This window comes from Nicotiana tabacum, chromosome 11 (genome assembly GCF_000715075.1).
Source record: "Nicotiana tabacum cultivar K326 chromosome 11, ASM71507v2, whole genome shotgun sequence".
Taxonomy (NCBI): domain Eukaryota; kingdom Viridiplantae; phylum Streptophyta; class Magnoliopsida; order Solanales; family Solanaceae; genus Nicotiana; species Nicotiana tabacum.
In genome coordinates, this window is record NC_134090.1 from 151,777,180 (window position 1) to 151,796,737 (window position 19,558).

At 35.1% G+C, this 19,558-nt stretch overlaps 1 protein-coding gene across 1 annotated transcript; it reads left to right on the plus strand.

Moving 5' to 3' along the window:
- Positions 1-9,695: 9,695 nt before the first annotated feature.
- On the plus strand, positions 9,696-12,787 carry LOC107776672 (uncharacterized). The gene is made up of 4 exons (XM_016596582.2): positions 9,696-10,069; positions 10,695-10,906; positions 11,433-11,694; positions 12,379-12,787. The coding sequence occupies exons 1-4, from the start codon at positions 9,827-9,829 to the stop codon at positions 12,508-12,510; spliced, it is 849 nt and encodes a 282-aa protein (XP_016452068.1). The 5' UTR covers positions 9,696-9,826; the 3' UTR covers positions 12,511-12,787.
- The last annotated feature ends 6,771 nt before the right edge of the window (positions 12,788-19,558 follow it).

Here is a 19,558-nt window from a genome sequence, read left to right on the forward strand (position 1 = left end):
CGCATGACTATTTAGCTGAATACTTCAAAAACTCATGCAATGTTGATCATAGAAAAACCCGAAGACTGCCAAGCGCTTACCCATCATCGCAATAGTCAAACACTTTCCCCAAATTCTCTAAAATGATAACATATGCACTCAACCAAATGGAAACCTCATAGATACACACGATCCAAACTCATCATGCAGGAGATGGCCCACCAATTATACTCAAATTGACACCTTGCCATGAACCCACCTTAATCACAATAGTCAGGCCACCATCCAATCTTTCCAAATCTGTGCTTACTAACCAGACATATGAACACTCCTCATACCACAAATGAACGACTAGAATATTTAACACTACATCTGCTTCTAAGGCTAGACAACACATTGCGATGATAATCAAGCATCCATAGCCCGTCGTAATCTATCTGCGGCATCACTAATCGTCGACACATAGAAAATACTGAGTGCACAACATCACATATGAGCAATTGGGAGGAGTCAAAGTCGTAGATTTCAAGATAAAACAAGGCTGCACGACAAGGAAATAAGAAAGGGAATTTTTTCCTAAATGCCCTATAGCCTCCCTAAGATAGGTATGGACGTCATCATACCGATCCGTAGGACTCTACTAGATACTTGCTAATGACTCGTAGAACCTACGAACCTAGTGCTTTGATACCACCTTGTCACGACCCAAAAACCACTAATCGTGATGGAACCTAACTCAATCCGCTAGGTAAGCCAACTAACAGAAAATATAATCCAAAAGAGACTATAGGAAAATAGTAAAGAATTATCTGAACATTTACAAATTGACCCAAGAACTGGTAGTACGAATCACGAGCTTCTAAGACTTGGAATTTACAAAACTGATACAAATAATTACACGTTCTGTTTGAAAGTTACATAAACAGAATAGCAAAACCTAAGCTACCAAGGACAAGTGGCAGCTATTTCCGGAATGCACGAACATCTTCAGAGTTAGCCCCCGACATCACCAGCAGCTCCATTCCAAAAATCTGTACACAATGTACAGAAGTGTAGTATCAGTACAACCGACCCCATGTACTGGTAAGTATCTTGTCTAACCTCGTCGAAGTAGTGACGAGGATTTTTAGTTTAAAAAATACATTCTAATAAAGTTTGCACAATAAATCAGCAATAGAAATATACCACAATATAATATAGAAGAATATATGAAGCGGATACGCCAAACAATAATCGAGTGTTAACAGATATCACAATTTGGAATCTTCAAATACCTCGACCAATCTTTTCCTTAGACTGAAATCAATAAACCACAACAGTCAATTCTTAACTTTCATAGCATGAGGAATGTACTCAGATATCAAGTTAATTGCACGGCAACACCCTTCCTGCTTTTATCTCATCCTCACATAATATACGTATAACAGAACCAACAGATGACAGAAATACCGATAACAGGAATTACAAGGTAGGAAATACACAAGTAGCAATAATGAAAAAGGATAACCATATGGGCAACAGTAAAAAACTAGGCGGAAAGCATGTGAGTGATAACAGCAATTGGAAACAAGGAATATCAACTTCAACTAACTAGCATGATGAAGGCCTAAATACAAATACAACGAATAAGAAGGAAACACATGATCTTTACAAGTTAACAAGTAGAGGCATGAATGAATAACATAGAAAAAGACTTGTACTAAAGTGTAACCAAGTAGATACGACATGGGTGTGATTATAGCAACAGGACGTAGATATGGTATTTGCAAGTTAAACAAGTAGAAGATATGGGCAACACAACAACAATTGAGATAGAGATCAAGGACAAGACAATAACAAGTCACATAAGATCTATAAGTACAATAATAACAACTCAAGGTAAAGGCATAAACGTATAAACGAAAAATAGATATCACATTATAATGCATGTCCCTCGTCCTCACCTTCACAGAAGCACCCATCGTGTCATGATCTCTCGATAATAAAAGCATGACAACATAATTGAAATGGCACGGCATCACCCTTCGTACTTTTACTCTAAAATGATGTGTCACGGCATCACCCTTCGTACTTTTACTCTCAATAATATGGTACGACATCACCCTTCGTGCTTTTACTGTCAAATAATATGGCACATCATCACTCTTTGTGCTTTACACTCTCCTTCACATGATAGTGTATAAATAATGACACGACATCATCCTTCGTGCTTTATACTCATCCTTACCAAACATGTGTATATCAATGACAGTCAAGGCAGGAAGAATAAATAACATCAAGGAGAGTGTTTAAACGAATATTCCAAACAAATCCCAAGCACAACTTTCCAGGCCAACGATGATTCAATAAACCCTCACGAACCGTATTATTCAAGTACTTCTACAAATCTCCCAAATGACCATCAATCATAAGTATAGAATCTAGTATCTCAAGAAGATCGACCATAGCAATGTATTAATGACTACACCTAGTGATAACCGAATTAGACACATCAATGTATTCTAAGAATTCCATCAATTTGATCAAGTTATAATAAGCGAAGTCTTGATTTCTAACGTTTAATACTATGTTCTTAGTATCTAAGAGTTAAGTAAGGCATGAAGCAAGAAGGCCACTTAAATCTACAAGACACAATTATAACATAAGCTACCCCCAAGCATGATTAACCCTGGCACATACATATACGATCGTCACCTCATATATGTATTACCCACGAATGTGGCAAACAATGTCAAATAGGAGGAAAAATTCCCTCAACAAAGTTAGGCAAGATACTTACCTCAATTCGGCTAACTCAACACTCAGTTTTAGCCTTTTCCTTTACAAATTTGCCTCCGCTCGGCTCAATCTACCCAACGACGACTTGAATACATCACACAATGCAAGAGGAAGAAATTTCAATTAATAAAGCTGTGATTTTTATTAGATTTCTGAAAAGTCAATAAAAGTCAAATTCCGAGCTCGTCTGGTCAAAACATGGGTCTAAGGGTAGGTCTTGATTACCCATAGCCTAACTAGTCCAAATATATGTTTTGTTTTCAAATCCGAGTCTTCTTCGACTCTCAAATCCCAAATTTTTATTTTTCAAAACTTTGACAAAATCCCCAAATTTTTTCCTAGATTTCTCATGAATTTGATGTTAAATCTTATATAAAATCATAAAATATAGTGGATAATTGATTAGAGGTACTTACCCAATGATTTGGTATGAAATTCCCTTCGCTAAATTGCCTCTCATCGAAGCTAGGGTTCAAACTATATCAAAATGAAGCTAAGTCTCAGAATTCTCAACATCTAACAGGTTGCAGATGTCGCATTTGCGACAGGGGGTTCGCAAATGAGACCCCCGCCCCCAAATGCGAACAATATATCGCAAATGCGAACTGGAGTCTTTCCTGCTAAGGTCGCATTTGTGACCATGGGCTTCGCAAATGTGAACATGGGCCATCGAAAATGCGAGGAATTCTTCGCAAAAGGGAATTCCTGCCCAGCAGCCTGTGATTGAAAAAGTGAGGATGCTTTGCAAATGCGATGACACCAGCACCAGCAATCAAAGATTATAAAAAATCATTCCAAAACCAACCTGAAACTCACTCGAGCCCTTGGGGCTCCAAACCAATCATACACCCAGGTACAAAAACACAACACGAACTCCCTCGTGTGCTCAAATCATCAAATTAACCACTAAAACCATGAATCGGACACCAAAACGCATGAAGATCAAACTAAACTTCAAGAACTTCTAGAAGCACAACCAAGCGTCGAACCATATCAAATCAACTCCAAATGGCGCCAAATTTTTCATACAAGTTCTATTGACAAAATGAACTTACTCAAAACTTCAAATCACTCACAATAACCTCGAAACGATGAATCCACCTCAAGTCAAAATTAATGAACTTTGAAACTTCAACTTCTACGGCTGATACCGAAACCTATCAAATCACCTCCGATTGACCTCAAATTTTGCACACAAGTCGCATTTGCCATTACGAACCTATTTTAACTTCCGGATTCAGAATTCGATCCCGATAACAGAAAGTCCATTCCCGGTCAAACTTCCTAAAAATCCAACTTGTGCCAATTCAAGACTAATTCGACTACGGACCTCCAAATTATAATACGAACACGCTCCTAAGTCCAAAATCAACCAATGGAGCTAACAGAACTGACAGAACTCCATTCCGAGGTCAAATGCTAAAAGTCAAACTTGGTCAACTCTTCCAACTTAGAGCTTAAATCTTGAAGTTCATTCTTCCCAATCGATTCCGGATAACTTGAAAGCTAATACCAACGATTTAGGCAAGTCATAATATATCATGCGGAGATACTCGAGCCCTCAATATACCGAGCAGAATGCAAATACTTAAAATGACTAGTCGGGTCGTTACATCTATCTTTTACACATAAAAAAATCTAAAAATATCATTTTCATAATTTTAAAATTATAAAGGGGCATAATGTACAAATAGCACATTTTAAAGTAGGTTAATTCTTTTTTGACGAGTTGTCGTATGCTTCAATGTGTTTCAACAACTACAAAAGAAATAAAGGTACATAAGATCTTGACAATGAAATCAAACTATATACTGTGTACTAAATAGCTTAACGAAATTAAATAGTATTTAGTGGCATTTTCATCATGCATTTTCTTTGAAGCAACCATGAATCTCGATTAAATAATATATCAAGCATTCAAAATTTTACGAAAACATATCTTATATGAGCTTATAATATACTTCTGATCTTCTTACCTTATTTTATGTGTGGTTGTACTAAACAAATTACGTATCATGCTTGACAAAAGAGTTTAGATTTTATGCATTAACGTTGCAAAAAAATATTTACTAGGTTAACTAGTATAACATTTTACCAAATTGTCAATAAATATTTACAATGATCGGTTTATTTGTAAAATGTTTAGACTCGAGTTACCTACCAATTAATGGTTGAGGAACATGGCGGATGGTGATGCCAATCAAATTTAGGTAGGGTACAAGATTTAGTTGTCTAAAGCCACAACACAATATATATATATATATATATAGAGAGAGAGAGAGAGTTTAAGACGACTAAGACGACAAGATTTAAAGACTATTTTGTTTACGTTATACACATCTTGGGTTTAAGATTACAAGAGGATAAAGATAAACAAGAATAACTGAATATCAAATTTGATTAACGTTGTAATTGAATTTTATAACGTAAGAAAAGGATGTTGCTCCAATAACATCAAATGATAATGAAGAATTCATAAACAGAAAGAGTCACCTTGCTTGAACAAGATCGACCTCCATACATTTGATAAAGTTGAATTACAGGTGAATACCGAGATTCTAAGTTCTTTTCTCTTTCTTCGACGAGGAGCCTGGGATTAGGGAACATCTACCCCTTTAGAGAGATACATCGGTCCGTGTGTATGTTTTTTTCAGTCCTCCCCCCCCCCATTCCATGTCACACTCTCTCATGATATTTATACCAAATACTTTTCTTACCCAGCAGCCCTTAACCGGAGTACCTAAATTCTTGGAATATCCCGTAAAATATTCCTCTAAAATATCTAAATGTTGAACTGGTCGTTCAGGCCGAATTGAGTGCTCGACCTCGACCGTAACTGAATCACTCACCGGTATATTGCTTCCTATATGTGACCTTGGCTTGGTTGACTCTTGGTCGTTCTTCCTTAAGCAGAATTCTTTTGTTCAGATTTTGACCTATACACCAATACCGAAACTTAGATGCTTTTGATTTATTTTTTTTAAAAAAGCGAGACACAAAGACAGAGAAATGCTACTGAATCGTCCTTTGTGATCTGCATCAAGGCAAACCTGCAGTATACGGACAAAGGATTTCTTGCATTTTCCCATTAATAAAATTAATCATGTGAAGCACTACTTACAATTTATTATGGTAACGTCTAGCCCGGGTAATGTTATCTACTTTGGGCTTAGGTTTGTACTACTTCAAACTTAAAGCTTGTTTTCATATACCATCTTTCATGTGTTTTGTTAATATGTAATTTGCTTGGGGTGTTATACATTGCCGCCCCAGGAAACACAAAATTTTACTGATGAAAACCAAGGTCACTCTATGGACTTGTTCCCATAGACTGAGGCGCAGCCAAGCCTCAGCAAGTTCGGCTTCTTTTACAATGTTTAAGGAGTTTATAAACGGAATATTCAGCTCTGTCCCATCTGGTATACAATTTCTTTTGTAGTATGTTTAAAAAAGAATTATCTTTTTTTATGTCAACATAGTAATAATTGTTTACGTATGTATATTTACAGTTCACACAAATAATACCTAAGAGGTACATCCGCCATTGGTATTAAGTATTGTTCACACAAGTTGCAAAAAAGTGATATTCAAGTATAAATAAAGTATGACTTGTTTCCAATATCAAGAGAGATTCGACATGCTAATACACGACATGTTGCTCGTGCACAATGGCTACATCTAAACAAGTACTATGAAGAACAGAGCTTTCACCTAATGTCACCTATATCCAGCTGCAATATCACAGCTTCAACTTACTATTCCATATATAATTATCATTATTACTTATAAACATTTAATGTTTTTAAGCCATCCACACTGACTTTTACCTCCTGTGGTAGTAGGAGGTTTGGCACGACCCCTACCACGTTTATTTATAAGCTAAAGATACATGGAGGGGCCACATCACAATACCATTCCTCCAAAGTAAAGATACAAAAGAAAAAACTAAGGGGTCGTTTGGCACGATGGGTAAGCAAAAATAATTTTAAGATAACAATTTAATACTATCTTATCTCTTGTTTGGTTACTAATCTTAGGATAATTTTATTCCAGGATTAAAAACAGTACTAGATAATTTATATTTGCCAGAGGATAAAAAATAATCTCAAGATAAGTTATTTCAGGAAAAAGCAGTAAGACAATCTCATGATTAAAAAATAGTACTCGGTAATTTATACATGTCAGGGGATGAAAATAATCTCAGAATAAGTTATTTCAGGATAAAGCAACAAAACATACAATCTCATAATTAATATAACATATCAAACAGTCAATAAAAAATAAAACTAGAATATATAGTCCCAGCATAACTTATTTTCAAACTAAAGGAACCCCGAAGGAAACTAGGAAGCAGTGGGGATTATAAAATGTACAGCTACAAATTAAAGAGGACCCAAAAAGATCGCTCGTACAAAATGAAAGATTCAGATTATATTTCTTGTTTGCCAACATCACCACCCACAATTGTTTCTTCTTTTTTTATATGATTAAAAATAAACAAATTAGTTGGTGCACTTCTAGAACTAGAAGTAGGGGTGTACAAAGGAAACCGACAAACCGCATCAACCTGATAATCCGTGTTAAATCAATAAAAAAAAATTCGACTATAGTTTGGTTTGATTTGGTTTGGTGTTGGAAAAAAACCCGACCATAATTGGTTTGATTTGATTTTAACTAAAGAAGGTCAAACCGAAACCAAACCAACCCGACATTACATATATAGAAATTTTAGATATATTTAATATGTAAATATACTTATTGTGATGTAATTTATAAAAATTTCTTAAAAATTTTCATAATTTTATCTTTTAAGGTATTATTTCAAGGTTGACCTTAGAACTTTTGAATGCTCCAATAAGTTTTGTAGTCATTAATATTAGTAAATTAAATAATGCTAACAAAAGCCCAAACCAAAATCAAATCAATATTAATGCTAACAAAAGACATTCAATTCAATATTACGAACAGGAATGTATTGAATATCTATTTTTTGTTTTGCAACAATTTAGATAAAAATGCATAACCTATTTTTATTTTTCTTTAGCGTTTAGTCATGTAATTAATACTCCATTATTAGTCTATTTATTTTCGCATGACTTAGTACTTTTAGATTATATTTATTTTTATTATGGCTTTTTAATTAGCAATATTTATATTACATAATTTTATTGTCTTTATTGTTAAATATTTTAGGATAATGCCATGACACATCTCATATTTTGTATTATTTTCTTGGAAAATACTTTATATAGTTGTATCTTACTAGGATTAAAGAAATATTTTGAGCATATGTTATATGTTTTGTTCTACGAAGATTTACCAGAAAAACCCGAATAATCCGAAAATCCGAGAAAAATTGAGATTGAAAAACCCGAATTTATTGGTTTGATTTGGTTTTTAGATTTAATAACCCGACATAATTGGTTTGGTTTGGTAATTGTAAAATCCAAACCAACCCGACCTATCTACACCCTATCTAGAAGTATGTCAAAAACCTTCATTTCTTTGATTGATAGTAGCGTCTCTTAGAAAGGAATTGGTTCAGTGCCATTACAAATATTGGTAAATTAGAGTACTGTCTAACAGTTTAACATAGATAATTAAATATGATCAAAATACCCTTATATATTTCCAATTGCTGCAGTTTGCAGCTACACCATATGGTGAGTACCCATTTTGAAGAACTTTATTACTACATTTCAAGAAACCAAAAAACTATAATCTTGTTTTTCAAAACTATAATCTTCTTTTAATGTTAATTTCCAAGAAAAAATGCTAGGTGATATTCTTTCAATTTGTGTAAGCTTTGACTAGTAGAATTATTCGGCACCTATGTGCTGCTGGGCTACATAGTAGGTATCCGATAAAACAGTCGAAGCACGCGAAAGCTGTCCCGAATACCATAGCTATATAATTCTAACGTGCTTGAGCCATAAAGTAGGTTAATTCTTCTTTGAGGAGTTGTCGCATGCTTCGTTGTGTGTCAACAAATACAAAAGAAATAAAGGGTACATAAGATCGGCTTGACAATGAAATCAAACTATATACTATACTAAATAGCTTAATGAAATTAAATAGTATTTAGTGGCATTTTCATCATGCATTTTTTTTAAGCAACCATGAATCTCGATTAAATAACATATCAAGCGTTCAAACAATTTTACGAAACCATATCTTATATGAGCTTATATACTTCTGATCTTCTTACCTTATTTTATGTGTGGTTGTACTAAACAAATTAAGTATCATGCTTGAGAACAGAGTTTAAATTTTATGCATTAAGTTGTAAAAGATATTTACACTATTAGTGTAATTTCACCGATGATAATAGGTTAATTAGTAGCATTTTTACCAAATTGTCAATTAATATTTACAATGATATGTTTATTTGTACAATATTTTAGACTCGAGTTAGTTACCAGTTAATGGTCGAGGAACATGGCGGGTGGTGCTGCCAATCAAATTTAGGCAGGGTACAAGATCAATCGTACAAGATTTAGTTGTCTAAATCCAACACTAAAAAGAGTACTTTTGATATGTTATAGGTATATATCTTTAGTTTAAGACGACAAGATTTAAAAACTATTTTGTTTACGTTATACACATCTTGGATATAAGATTACAAGACATTCAAAGGGTATTTTGATATATCATACACACGTTTAGTTCAAATAGTAAGATTCAAGAATTTTTTTTACATTTTTAAATGTTGTGCCCACATAAAATGAAAAAGAAACGAAGGAAATATAATTTTTTTTCTTAATATCGTTGTATACCGAATAAACGGAAAGAACAATGCATGTATTGAGCCATCTTTATTAAGGAGCGATTTACCATGACTTTCTGATATGAATTTGAATTTAATCGGATCTAATAAAAATATCAAACACCGTGTCATTAATAAAGTTGCTGAACGGTCCGTCAGGGAGCAGCACTGACATCACACATTGTGGTGAATAGTGGAGTAGTGACTCCATTACTCCCACTCATCTCAAAAACTTTGCTATTATTATAGTATATATATATATATACCAGCAAATAGGTTAGTTTTTTGTGTTTGATTTCAGCAATGATCAAGAAAGCAGCCTTATTAGTGCTGTTTTTAGCTTTAGTTTATCAAGCCATTCGTCCCCCTCCTCCCAAAACTTGCAGCACAGCAGGTCTCCCATCCACCACACCAAGAATCAAGCTTAGAGATGGAAGGCATTTGGTGTATAAAGAATATGGTGTCCCCAAAAAATCTGCAAATTATAATGTCATATATGTTCATAGCTTTGGTGGCAGCAAATTCGAGGCGGCACTTATAACTTCGGTACGTATAAAATTTATTGAATTTACTTCAGGCAAATTTGGTGCGACGGGAGTCATTTTTTCCAAAAAAAAAAAAAAAAAAAGATTAGCGCTTGGAACATTTTTTAAAGATTGATTACCTATAATAAGTTTATCTATATGAAAGAAGACTTATATCAACATGTAAATTCATTATATCAACATGTAAATTTATTATATCACAAGTATTTAGTCATGAAGACTATAGGGAGCGACCCCCACCATCATTGGATTAAAAACAAGTTAATTTTTTTTGTTAGAAAAATAGAAAAATGCCCAAACACCGTCGAAACGACCTTGAAACGCCAAAAACTGATGTTAGTCACGGCATAATCGTGAGTATTGATCAGTAGGCCATTTTCGATAAACCCATCAAATTTCAGGTCACTCAGAGTCCCTCAACTTGTTGACCTCCAATTTCAAATTCAGCCAAAAGCTAGTAAGGGAAGTCATTTCTCTCTTTTGGTGGAAAATATTACAACCAAAGATCAGAAAATAATTTTCTGAAAAATATTTTCCGTCATACCAAAATCACCTTGTATCTTCTAGATTTTTCAAGGCTTGAAGATTGAATTTTTTTGACTGAAATCAATTGTTGTTTGTCACAGAAAGCAATTGAAGAATTAGGGGTATACTTGGTGTCCTTTGATAGACCTGGTTATGGAAAAAGTGATCCTCATCCAAAGAGAAGTTTTAAAAGTTTAGCTTTAGATATAGAAGAGGTTGCTGATCAATTGGAACTTGGAGATAAATTCTATGTTGTTGGGTTCGCCATGGGTGCTCACTTTGTTTGGGGCTGCCTTAAGTACATTCCTCAACGGTAACATCATAATTTTTTTATTACTAATGTCTAATATGTTGTTTTCTTGCTATACTTGTCAAAGTTTAAGATGAAAAAATATTTATCCAATATGAGTCACTTAGTAAATAATTACACAGAATGTATATATATATACACAAAATATACGAATTTTATATATTTTTTTGCTATTATTTTTACAGCGGCTATACGGTATCATTTTTTTCAAGTAATATCTTGATAAACATTAGTAATTGATAATCTGGTAAACATTGTAACTAATCTGCTATTAATGGTGGACTCACCTTGGTTTAACAGTTGTTTATTGACCCATTTGATATATATATTATTTTTTTGACAATCCTTTGTGAAATTTCTAGCTTCGACATTATCTGCTAGCAATTAACTGATAATATAAAGAATCTTTACATTGTCTGGTATATATAACATAAATCTCATTTATTATTGTTTTATAATTTCACAAGATTGTGGTTTTCTTTGTTCTGGTTAAGCTTATAATCTCATTTGTGCCTTTTTTTATTCATAGCTTAGCTGGAGCTGCATTATTGGCTCCAGCAATCAATTATTGGTGGCCTGGATTTCCAGCAAACTTGACTAAACAAGCGTTAGATAAACAGTTACCCAGAGACCAATGGGTTTATCAAGTTGCGTACTATGCCCCTTGGCTTATGTATTGGTGGAACACTCAACAATGGTTTCCTGGCTTTAGTGTTATTACTGGGGAATTTAAATTGTCTCAAAAAGATCTCAAAATTGCCTACTCACTCGACGAGATGCAACTTCAGCAGGTACATAAATTATATATCCCCTTTACTATTTATTTAAGTCCAATAATTTTTATTCGGTACGTACTCTATTAAGAGACAATATTCAGAATTTTAAATTGAAAGTTAATCTTTAAAATCCCTAGCGCTAAACTTACTGTACTTTTGAAACACCAGTTCAGAATATTATTCGAACACTAAGGACCGTTTGGTACGAGGAATAAGGTGAGATAAGAATAAATTTATACCGTCAACCAAATATAGGATAAATTTAATCCCATACTTAATCCAGGAGATCCCATCTTATCCCATCAAACTTGGGATTATTGTATCCCACCTCTCATGTGAGATAAATTAGTCCAGGGACTATAATTCCAGAATTATAATCTCGGGATAATTTGGTCCGCGTACCAAACGACCCCTTAGGCTACATTCGCCAATGACTCTACTCTCGAAGTAGAAGCGTTCACGCTAGGCAAGATCATCTTTTCCCATTTCCTTTCTTTGGTATCATAATAAAAGGGCAGCCCGATGCACAAAGCATCTTTTTACCCAGGGTCCATCGAAGGATCGCACCCTAGAGGGCGTGATATAGACAGTCTACCCTAACACAAATATTAGTGATTGCTTCCCCGGCTCTGGTACCATAATGTGTTGCTTTTTTTTTTTTTTTAATATAGCTTGCTAACTAGTGATATTCATATGTAGGCATATGTTACACAACAAGGAGATTTTGAGTCCCTCCACAGAGACTTGATTATTGGTTTTGGTAAACCAGAATTTGATCCTATGGATATGAAAAACCCATTCCCTAACAACGAAAGCTTTGCGCATCTATGACATGGTGTTGACGATGGAATTGTGTCTGTTAATCTGCAACGTTTCATCGCGAAAAAACTTCCATGGATAAAATATCATGAGCTATCAGATGCTGGACATTTGTTTCCTTGTGGTGATGATAGTGTAAAAGATGTTATATGGAAGGCTCTTTTGAGTGAGAAAATTTAATTGATTTTTTACAATTTGAAAATTGTTAAGGTTATGATTGTAATAAGGTGGATCCAGGATCTTTTAATAATTTTCATATTTCTATATATTAGAAGAGCAACAGTTTCGACATGTGTGCTTCAATTCTTTTCAACAAAGTCTGAGGGCATTTAGGTCATTTCACATGACCTCTATACGTGACTTTTTGTGCGCTCCCCAGCTACTACGTGTAGCTTTTAAGGTACTCCCACATATATGCTTCCCTTTTCTTCTCTTTTAATATATCGTATACAATAGAGTTACAGAGCTTACTTAAATTTTTTACTTTCTCAAATCTCTTCAATTTGCAGGTTAATTTCTTACTCTTCAAAATGAATTTTGTTGCTATCTATGTGTTGTTTCTCCTTTTTTTTGTTCCAATTTGTTTCAACCCACATACAATTCTTTTTATATCAATGGTAAAATCACTAAGCAATAGAGGTTTACCTCAAATTCATGAAAATAAACTAAATTAAAGACAGATTTTGTCTATATTCAAGGAGATCCGGAAATTTTCGAGTTAGGGTTTTGATGAATGAAATTGGGGGAACTTTTTTTTTTTTTTTGTGGAGATGAATTGAAATCAAGAGTTCAGTTTTGAATATTCAATTTTTTTCAATACTTGTATTGCAAATGTTTGTCTCCTCGCTCTAAAGTGTAGCTACAACTACTTTTTTTTCCTCCTTTTTTCTTGGTTCTTCCTTCTGATTGGGTCATTATTGTTAGTTTTGAAATTTAACGGTTCCTAATATCTTCTCCTCTCATTTTTTCATCTTTTTTCCCCTTTGTATTCTTCAGCTAATTTTGAAGTTTAGGGATTAAAATTTTCCTTTTCGCTTGTCGGGTTATGTCATGTCCAGATTGGAGAAATTTGAGTTCGATATTAAAGTCACCAGATAATTTTTCTTCATTTCATATTTTTGGGTGGTAGAATTGTGATAGATATAAATCGACTATTTGTGCCTCTTTTGGTGCTGACCATGAGCCTATAGACATGTAATTTTTGACTCACGCATTAGAATCACCTCTAATAGTCCTAGCACGTTTAGGATATTTATTAAAATTTATTTCTATAGGATTTTACTTTATTATTAAAATTAATTCTATTTTTTTTAGCACAAGAAATTGAAAAATACAAAAATAGTTTCATGTTTTATTTTATTCTATTTAGTTTAGGTTATTAATATTTTTATGGCCATATATTTTTATTTTTACCATGATTCTCACTTTTATTTTGAATATAATAATTTATATATAAAAATAATATATAAAATATAGTTTCATAGTATGATATATTTTACTTTAATTAGTCATAATTAATTTTAAATCCTTTTTGTAAAGAAAAGGGTTTAAGTTTTCTTAATTGGTAGATTTAAAAGGGTTAAAGTCCCAAATTATAGGCCCAATTCGGATGTTAAAGAGGCCCAAATCAGGGCAGCCCAATCCCATAACCCTTTCGACCCAGCCAACCCAATCTCCTGACCCACGAAATCCACCGACCCGACCCGCCCCGTTTTTAATTTTTAATCTCAGTCATTCATCCCTTTTGATCCAACGACCGTGATTAATCCCCACACCCCCAAATATAAACCCAATATTTCCCAAAAAACCCTAATCCTAAACCCAAGAGACCATCAGCCGCATCTCTTCTGCAAGACCATCGCTGCCCGTTTCCAACTTGCCCAAACTCGCCGAAATCGGGCGAGTTCACCTTCAGCGAGTCCCTTGGTCCCTCCCTCTTCTCTCCTTCTTCCACGTCACTCATTCCGTACAAATCTCATCATTTCAATTCGATTCACGCGAATTTCTTCTTTTATTTCTTTTGTTTAAACACAAATCCGAAGCCCTTGAATAAATTTGGGAGAAATGGGAACCGTTGGATGAAGATTTTTGTCCAAAGTCTCCATTTTTTTTATTTTTGTTTGGGAAAGGGGGATTTTCGGATTTGATTTTGGGGTCCCGCATGATTTCTTGTTGAGGAAGAAGAAGCTTCTAGGATCCCTATATATATGGATCCTAGAGGTCCGTCGACTTCTCGAGAGGTTTTTGTTCGTGGTTCCTGCTGCTGCTGTGTCGCTTGTTCATTTCAAAACTTTATTGGAAAGTCATCTTGTAATTGTTTACAAATAGAACCAATCAAAAGCTTTCGGCATTCAGGTTTATCTTCTTACATTCTCTTTCATTTTGGTGTCGATTCAAAGTTTGATAAGAGCCTAGTTAGTTTGCAATAGGTTTAAGAGTCCGTTTAGCCGCGACTGAGTTGGAGTTGACATTCTGTTCTACTTTGATATACATCATGTTTCTGTTGTGAAGTTAAGTTCGTTAATGACTTAGCTCGATCTTTCTAAGTTTCTGAAATTTGTTTGTTCATGTGACTTATCGATCAGTGATGCACTTCCTTCGCAAATTTAACTAGTGTCTTGCATGCTGGTTTGAAATTGAGGTTGAGGAAGAAGGAATACGTGGATTAGTCTTGTTTAAACTTACTTTGATATTTCAATTGACACGTTTAGTTTCATCTTCAAGCTAGTGTCCATGTTTCAAAAACCATGTATCAAAAACGTAGTTGAATAGTTCTGCTTGTTTAGTTGAGTTGCAACTTGAAACGAGTTATGAGATTATCTTTGAGGTTTTCTGCCTATTGTCAGTTCGGTTAGCTTAGTCTAATTTTCTGTTATTTAGAAATGTTACAAGTCCTTGCTAAAGCCAAGTTGATCAGATTGTTTCAATAATATCATAGTGATGGCATTTGAAAACCATAGTGAATGATCAAACCTTCCATGAAAAGTGAATTGTTTATCCTAGTGTGGAATGTGAAATGGATTTTCGTTAGTTTTGGTTGAGTGAAAGACAGTCCTCTGTTTGGCCGCAGTCGCACCGACTCCAATGCTATTTTCTTGGTAACGGTTAAGCCCTCATTCAATTCTACTCACTTGAGCAACTGTTAATTCTAAACTGTCATCCTAGTTGCCCGCTCGTTTTTGACGATTGGGAATATCCCTGTTAGTTTCGTATCCATGTTTCACGCACCGCGTTACTTGTAGGTTTGGAGTTGTTCACATTTATGTTCAATTGGTTTCCCCTATCTCGATGTGAATATGCTTAATCTCATGATAAGTCTGTCTTGTTCTCATGTCATTTTGACAGATGTTTGGTTTTTTTCCTAAGCTAGTTGCCTAAAGGCTTAATCCCCATAAACTTATCTAGTTTGTTTCCAAGATGTAAACATGAGTTGTCATTGATTCTGTTGGTGATTTTCATTGAGATTTTTGGGAGCTTCCTCTAAACTCTTTTCGCTTGGTTGTCATATGTTTTCTCCCAAGTCTAGCTTTGTTCGAAACTTCATTGCCAGCTTTTTGGTTTTGTTTCTTTCCCACTCCCCTTTCATTCTCGCTGTCTAACTGCTAAGGAAATAGCCTGCCTTTTCTGTGTTCATTTATTGTTCGAAATTGTCTCCTGCTGGTTTCCCTCTGATTTTTACGCGTAGTGTGGTTGAATTATTGGGTTCTTTTCTTGTTTTGACATTTGCTTCCACGTGCTCTAAGTTGAATATTCACCACTCATGCTTTAGTTAGTTTTAACTGTTCTCATCAGGCATAGCAATTCGTCCTAAATTTGCAATATTTATGTTGATGATTTTGAACCATGAATTGGGTGTTTACTGCTTGTGTCTTATCTTGGGCATGTGAAATGTGAACTGCTAGAATTGATGGGAGCAGCAGATAGTTTGATGGGATTTAGATGGCTCTTATCATACTTTGATCCGTCATTTTTATTAGTCTCGTATTCTTTTGTATTCCTGATACTTTGTTTGGACATTCTTAAATGATTGTTGGGCTGTGGGAATGGGGAGAGGCCGAAGCCCAGTAGCAACTGATTTAACTCTATGCTTTGGTTATCGGGCTCGGTCTAATAATAAAAAGAGAAGTTGAAAAAGGAATGTTCATGATTTAGAATTCTCTTCTGCCTTATCTAGTCTTTTTTTCACTGTTTATTTAATTACATTATCCGCTAGGAGCGTGCTCAGGCCGACCACATTTAGGTAGGCAAGCTTTAGGACTTTTGTTAATTTTGAGGCGAGAGGTCGTTCCCTTAGTTAAATTTATCCGAAAAATGCCCCGAAGAACTTGTATATATTTTATTCCGGGGAATGCCCGTAGTACTTCTATTTGGAGGCCAAAAGTAGTGCTTGCAGTATTTTATTTTTCTTTTTCTTTTTATTTTATTAGGTTGGGACGACCTCGAGCCTTTTTGTGTGTTTATTTTTCTGTGTTTGTTTTACCTCAATTCAAATATTCTAAAAGCCGACTAGATCAAGTGTGCAACCGTACTAGTTACGGGACTTGGGGAGTGCCTAACACCTTCTCCCCGAGTCAAATGAACCCCCTTACCCAAATCTCTGGTGCAGACTTAGTTTTGAAGTCCGAGTGTTTTAAAAGGAAGAAATTATTTTTAGAAAAACGGTGACCTGACACACCGAAATCAAATGTCAGGTGGCGACTCTGAGTAATTTCCTTTTGAACACACAATTTTGTCACTTTTTAATTAAAAACTCTTTTCAAACTTTACTAAATCTTTTTATTTATTTAAGAGGGTTGGTGAGTTTGTAAAAAGGGGTGTGACATCTCTGGCGACTCTGCTGGGGAATTGCGGGTTTGAGCTAGTACTTGATTTTATTGGCTTTTAGAATATTTGGTTGAGGTTTTTATGTTTTTTCATTAGCTTTACTTAATTTTTATTATGTTTTTATATTTTGTTATTTGCTAGTTGTTTATGTATTTACAGTTTTTGCTTTATGTATTTACTGCTTTATAACTGTCATCATATGCATTACCCGGTCAATTCTTTCTGCAACAAGTCTCGGAGTACGCATCGCGTACGCGAACTCTTCGTTGAGTCACCCTTATTTTAGGAGGGGGCCGTCGGACGTATGGAGTGGGTGGAAAGCTTGAGCAGCACCATCGACCATACGCTCCCCGAATTGCCTTGTTAGTGAACCCCAAACTTAGGTTAGCCTTTAGGTCATTTTTATTTGCATTATGTCATTTAGACCTAGTAGGGCTCGGTCTCAGGTTTTGTGTCCCTTTGTAGGAAGCCTGTCCAAATTTTGTCTAAATGGGCCCGTGACCCAAAATGACATTTAATCATCCTATGTGCTAAATATTGCATCTTTAAGGGTAAAAATGTCATTTGGTTGACCGATGTCTTGGAAAGAAGGGTGAAAAATGAAGCAAGTAGGGCCTACTCGCATCTTTCTTTCATAGTTTTCCAAAAATCAAAAAAAAAAAATTGATTGAAAATGAAAAATCCAAAAAAGATTTTATACTCTCCCATTATTTTTCAAAAATTCAAAAAAAGAAAGAAAAAGAAAATCCAAAAAGATTTTACATTTTTCCATTATTTTCCAAAAAATCCAAAATAAAAAGAGAAAAAGAAAATCCAAAAAGATTTTACATTTTTCATCATTTTCCAAAAATTCAAAAAAATGAAAAAGAAAATCCAAAAGTTTTACATTTTTCGTCATTTTTCGAGAAGACAAAAAATATAGTTTTTTTCAAATTAGTTGCATCTTCCCGAACTACGTGAACCTGATTCTCGTCTTCCGGGGCGGGATACGTAGGCAACCCACATAGGGTACGGTCTTCCTAGTAGGTCCTAGGTTCTTGGCTTCCGGGGTCGTAGCCAAATCTTGCATGTATAGCCATATTTGGCCACATCGGCCGCTTTTGCAAAAATAGGAGTATTTTTCTCAAAGTAGTTTGTTATCTCCTGTCTTAAAGCCCTGAGTCTACAATAAAGTTTCCTCTCAATTCTAGGGTTCATTCCTGTCAAATTTGCATGTCTAGCCACTTTTGTCCACATCGGCCATTCTTGCAAAATAGGGTTATTTTCGCAAAGGTCGTTACCCATGTCCTAGGATCTTGAGTTTCAACTCGGTGTCATATCACTTTAAGGTCCATTCATGTCGTGTTTGCGTCCCTAGCCACATTTGGCCATATCGGCCATTTTTGCAAACAAAAGGTCAATTTCCGCAAAGTAATTTTTAAGGCCATGATCGTTGGGATGTTGGAGTCATGTAAGCTTTAAATGGAGTATTTTTTATACATTAGAGGTCAACTTTGTCAAGTTTGCACTGATAGTCACTTTCAGCCACTTAGGCCAATCTGCAAAATATAGCCTAATTGTGTCTTGCATTTGTCCACTTGGAAATGTTGTTGTGTCATGTAGTGTCCCGAGTCGCTAACCATGTTCTCTTCATTCAGGTATGGACCCGCTGATTCGATCCAAAGTGCTGATGGTAGTAAAGATTCTCAAGAAATTGATCAAGTGGTGGAAAATGTTTTCATTGTTAGAGCAGCATGAGTTAATGCAGAAATTGGGCACCCTAACTTCCCTTCTTGATACCACACCTCGCCCAGACTTAGTGGAGGCGATGCTGACTTATTGGGATCCGCAAAATTTGATTTTCAGATTTGGAGAGTGTGAGATGACTCCTACCTTGGCGGAAATGTCTGGTCTCACTCGTTTAAGCTATATAGGCAAGGACATGATACTTCCCCGAGACCACTCTAGGACAAGATTCCTCAGCGACCTGGGCCTGAAAGATAATAAGCATTTAAAATGTCTCGAGCAGTCCTGGATATCCTTGGATTATTTGTTTGCTAGATTTGGACCACAGGATAATTTTAACGTCTTTTGGGATGAGTTCTGCACAACCAAGGCAAAGTGGCAAAGACGTCGCCTCGAAGCTTTCAGCCTTGCTTCGTTGGGATTATTGGTTTTTCCATTAGATGATAGGCACATTAGCACTCTTCTGCAGTAAGTGGTAATGTCACTATTTCATGAGAAGCAACGCAAAACC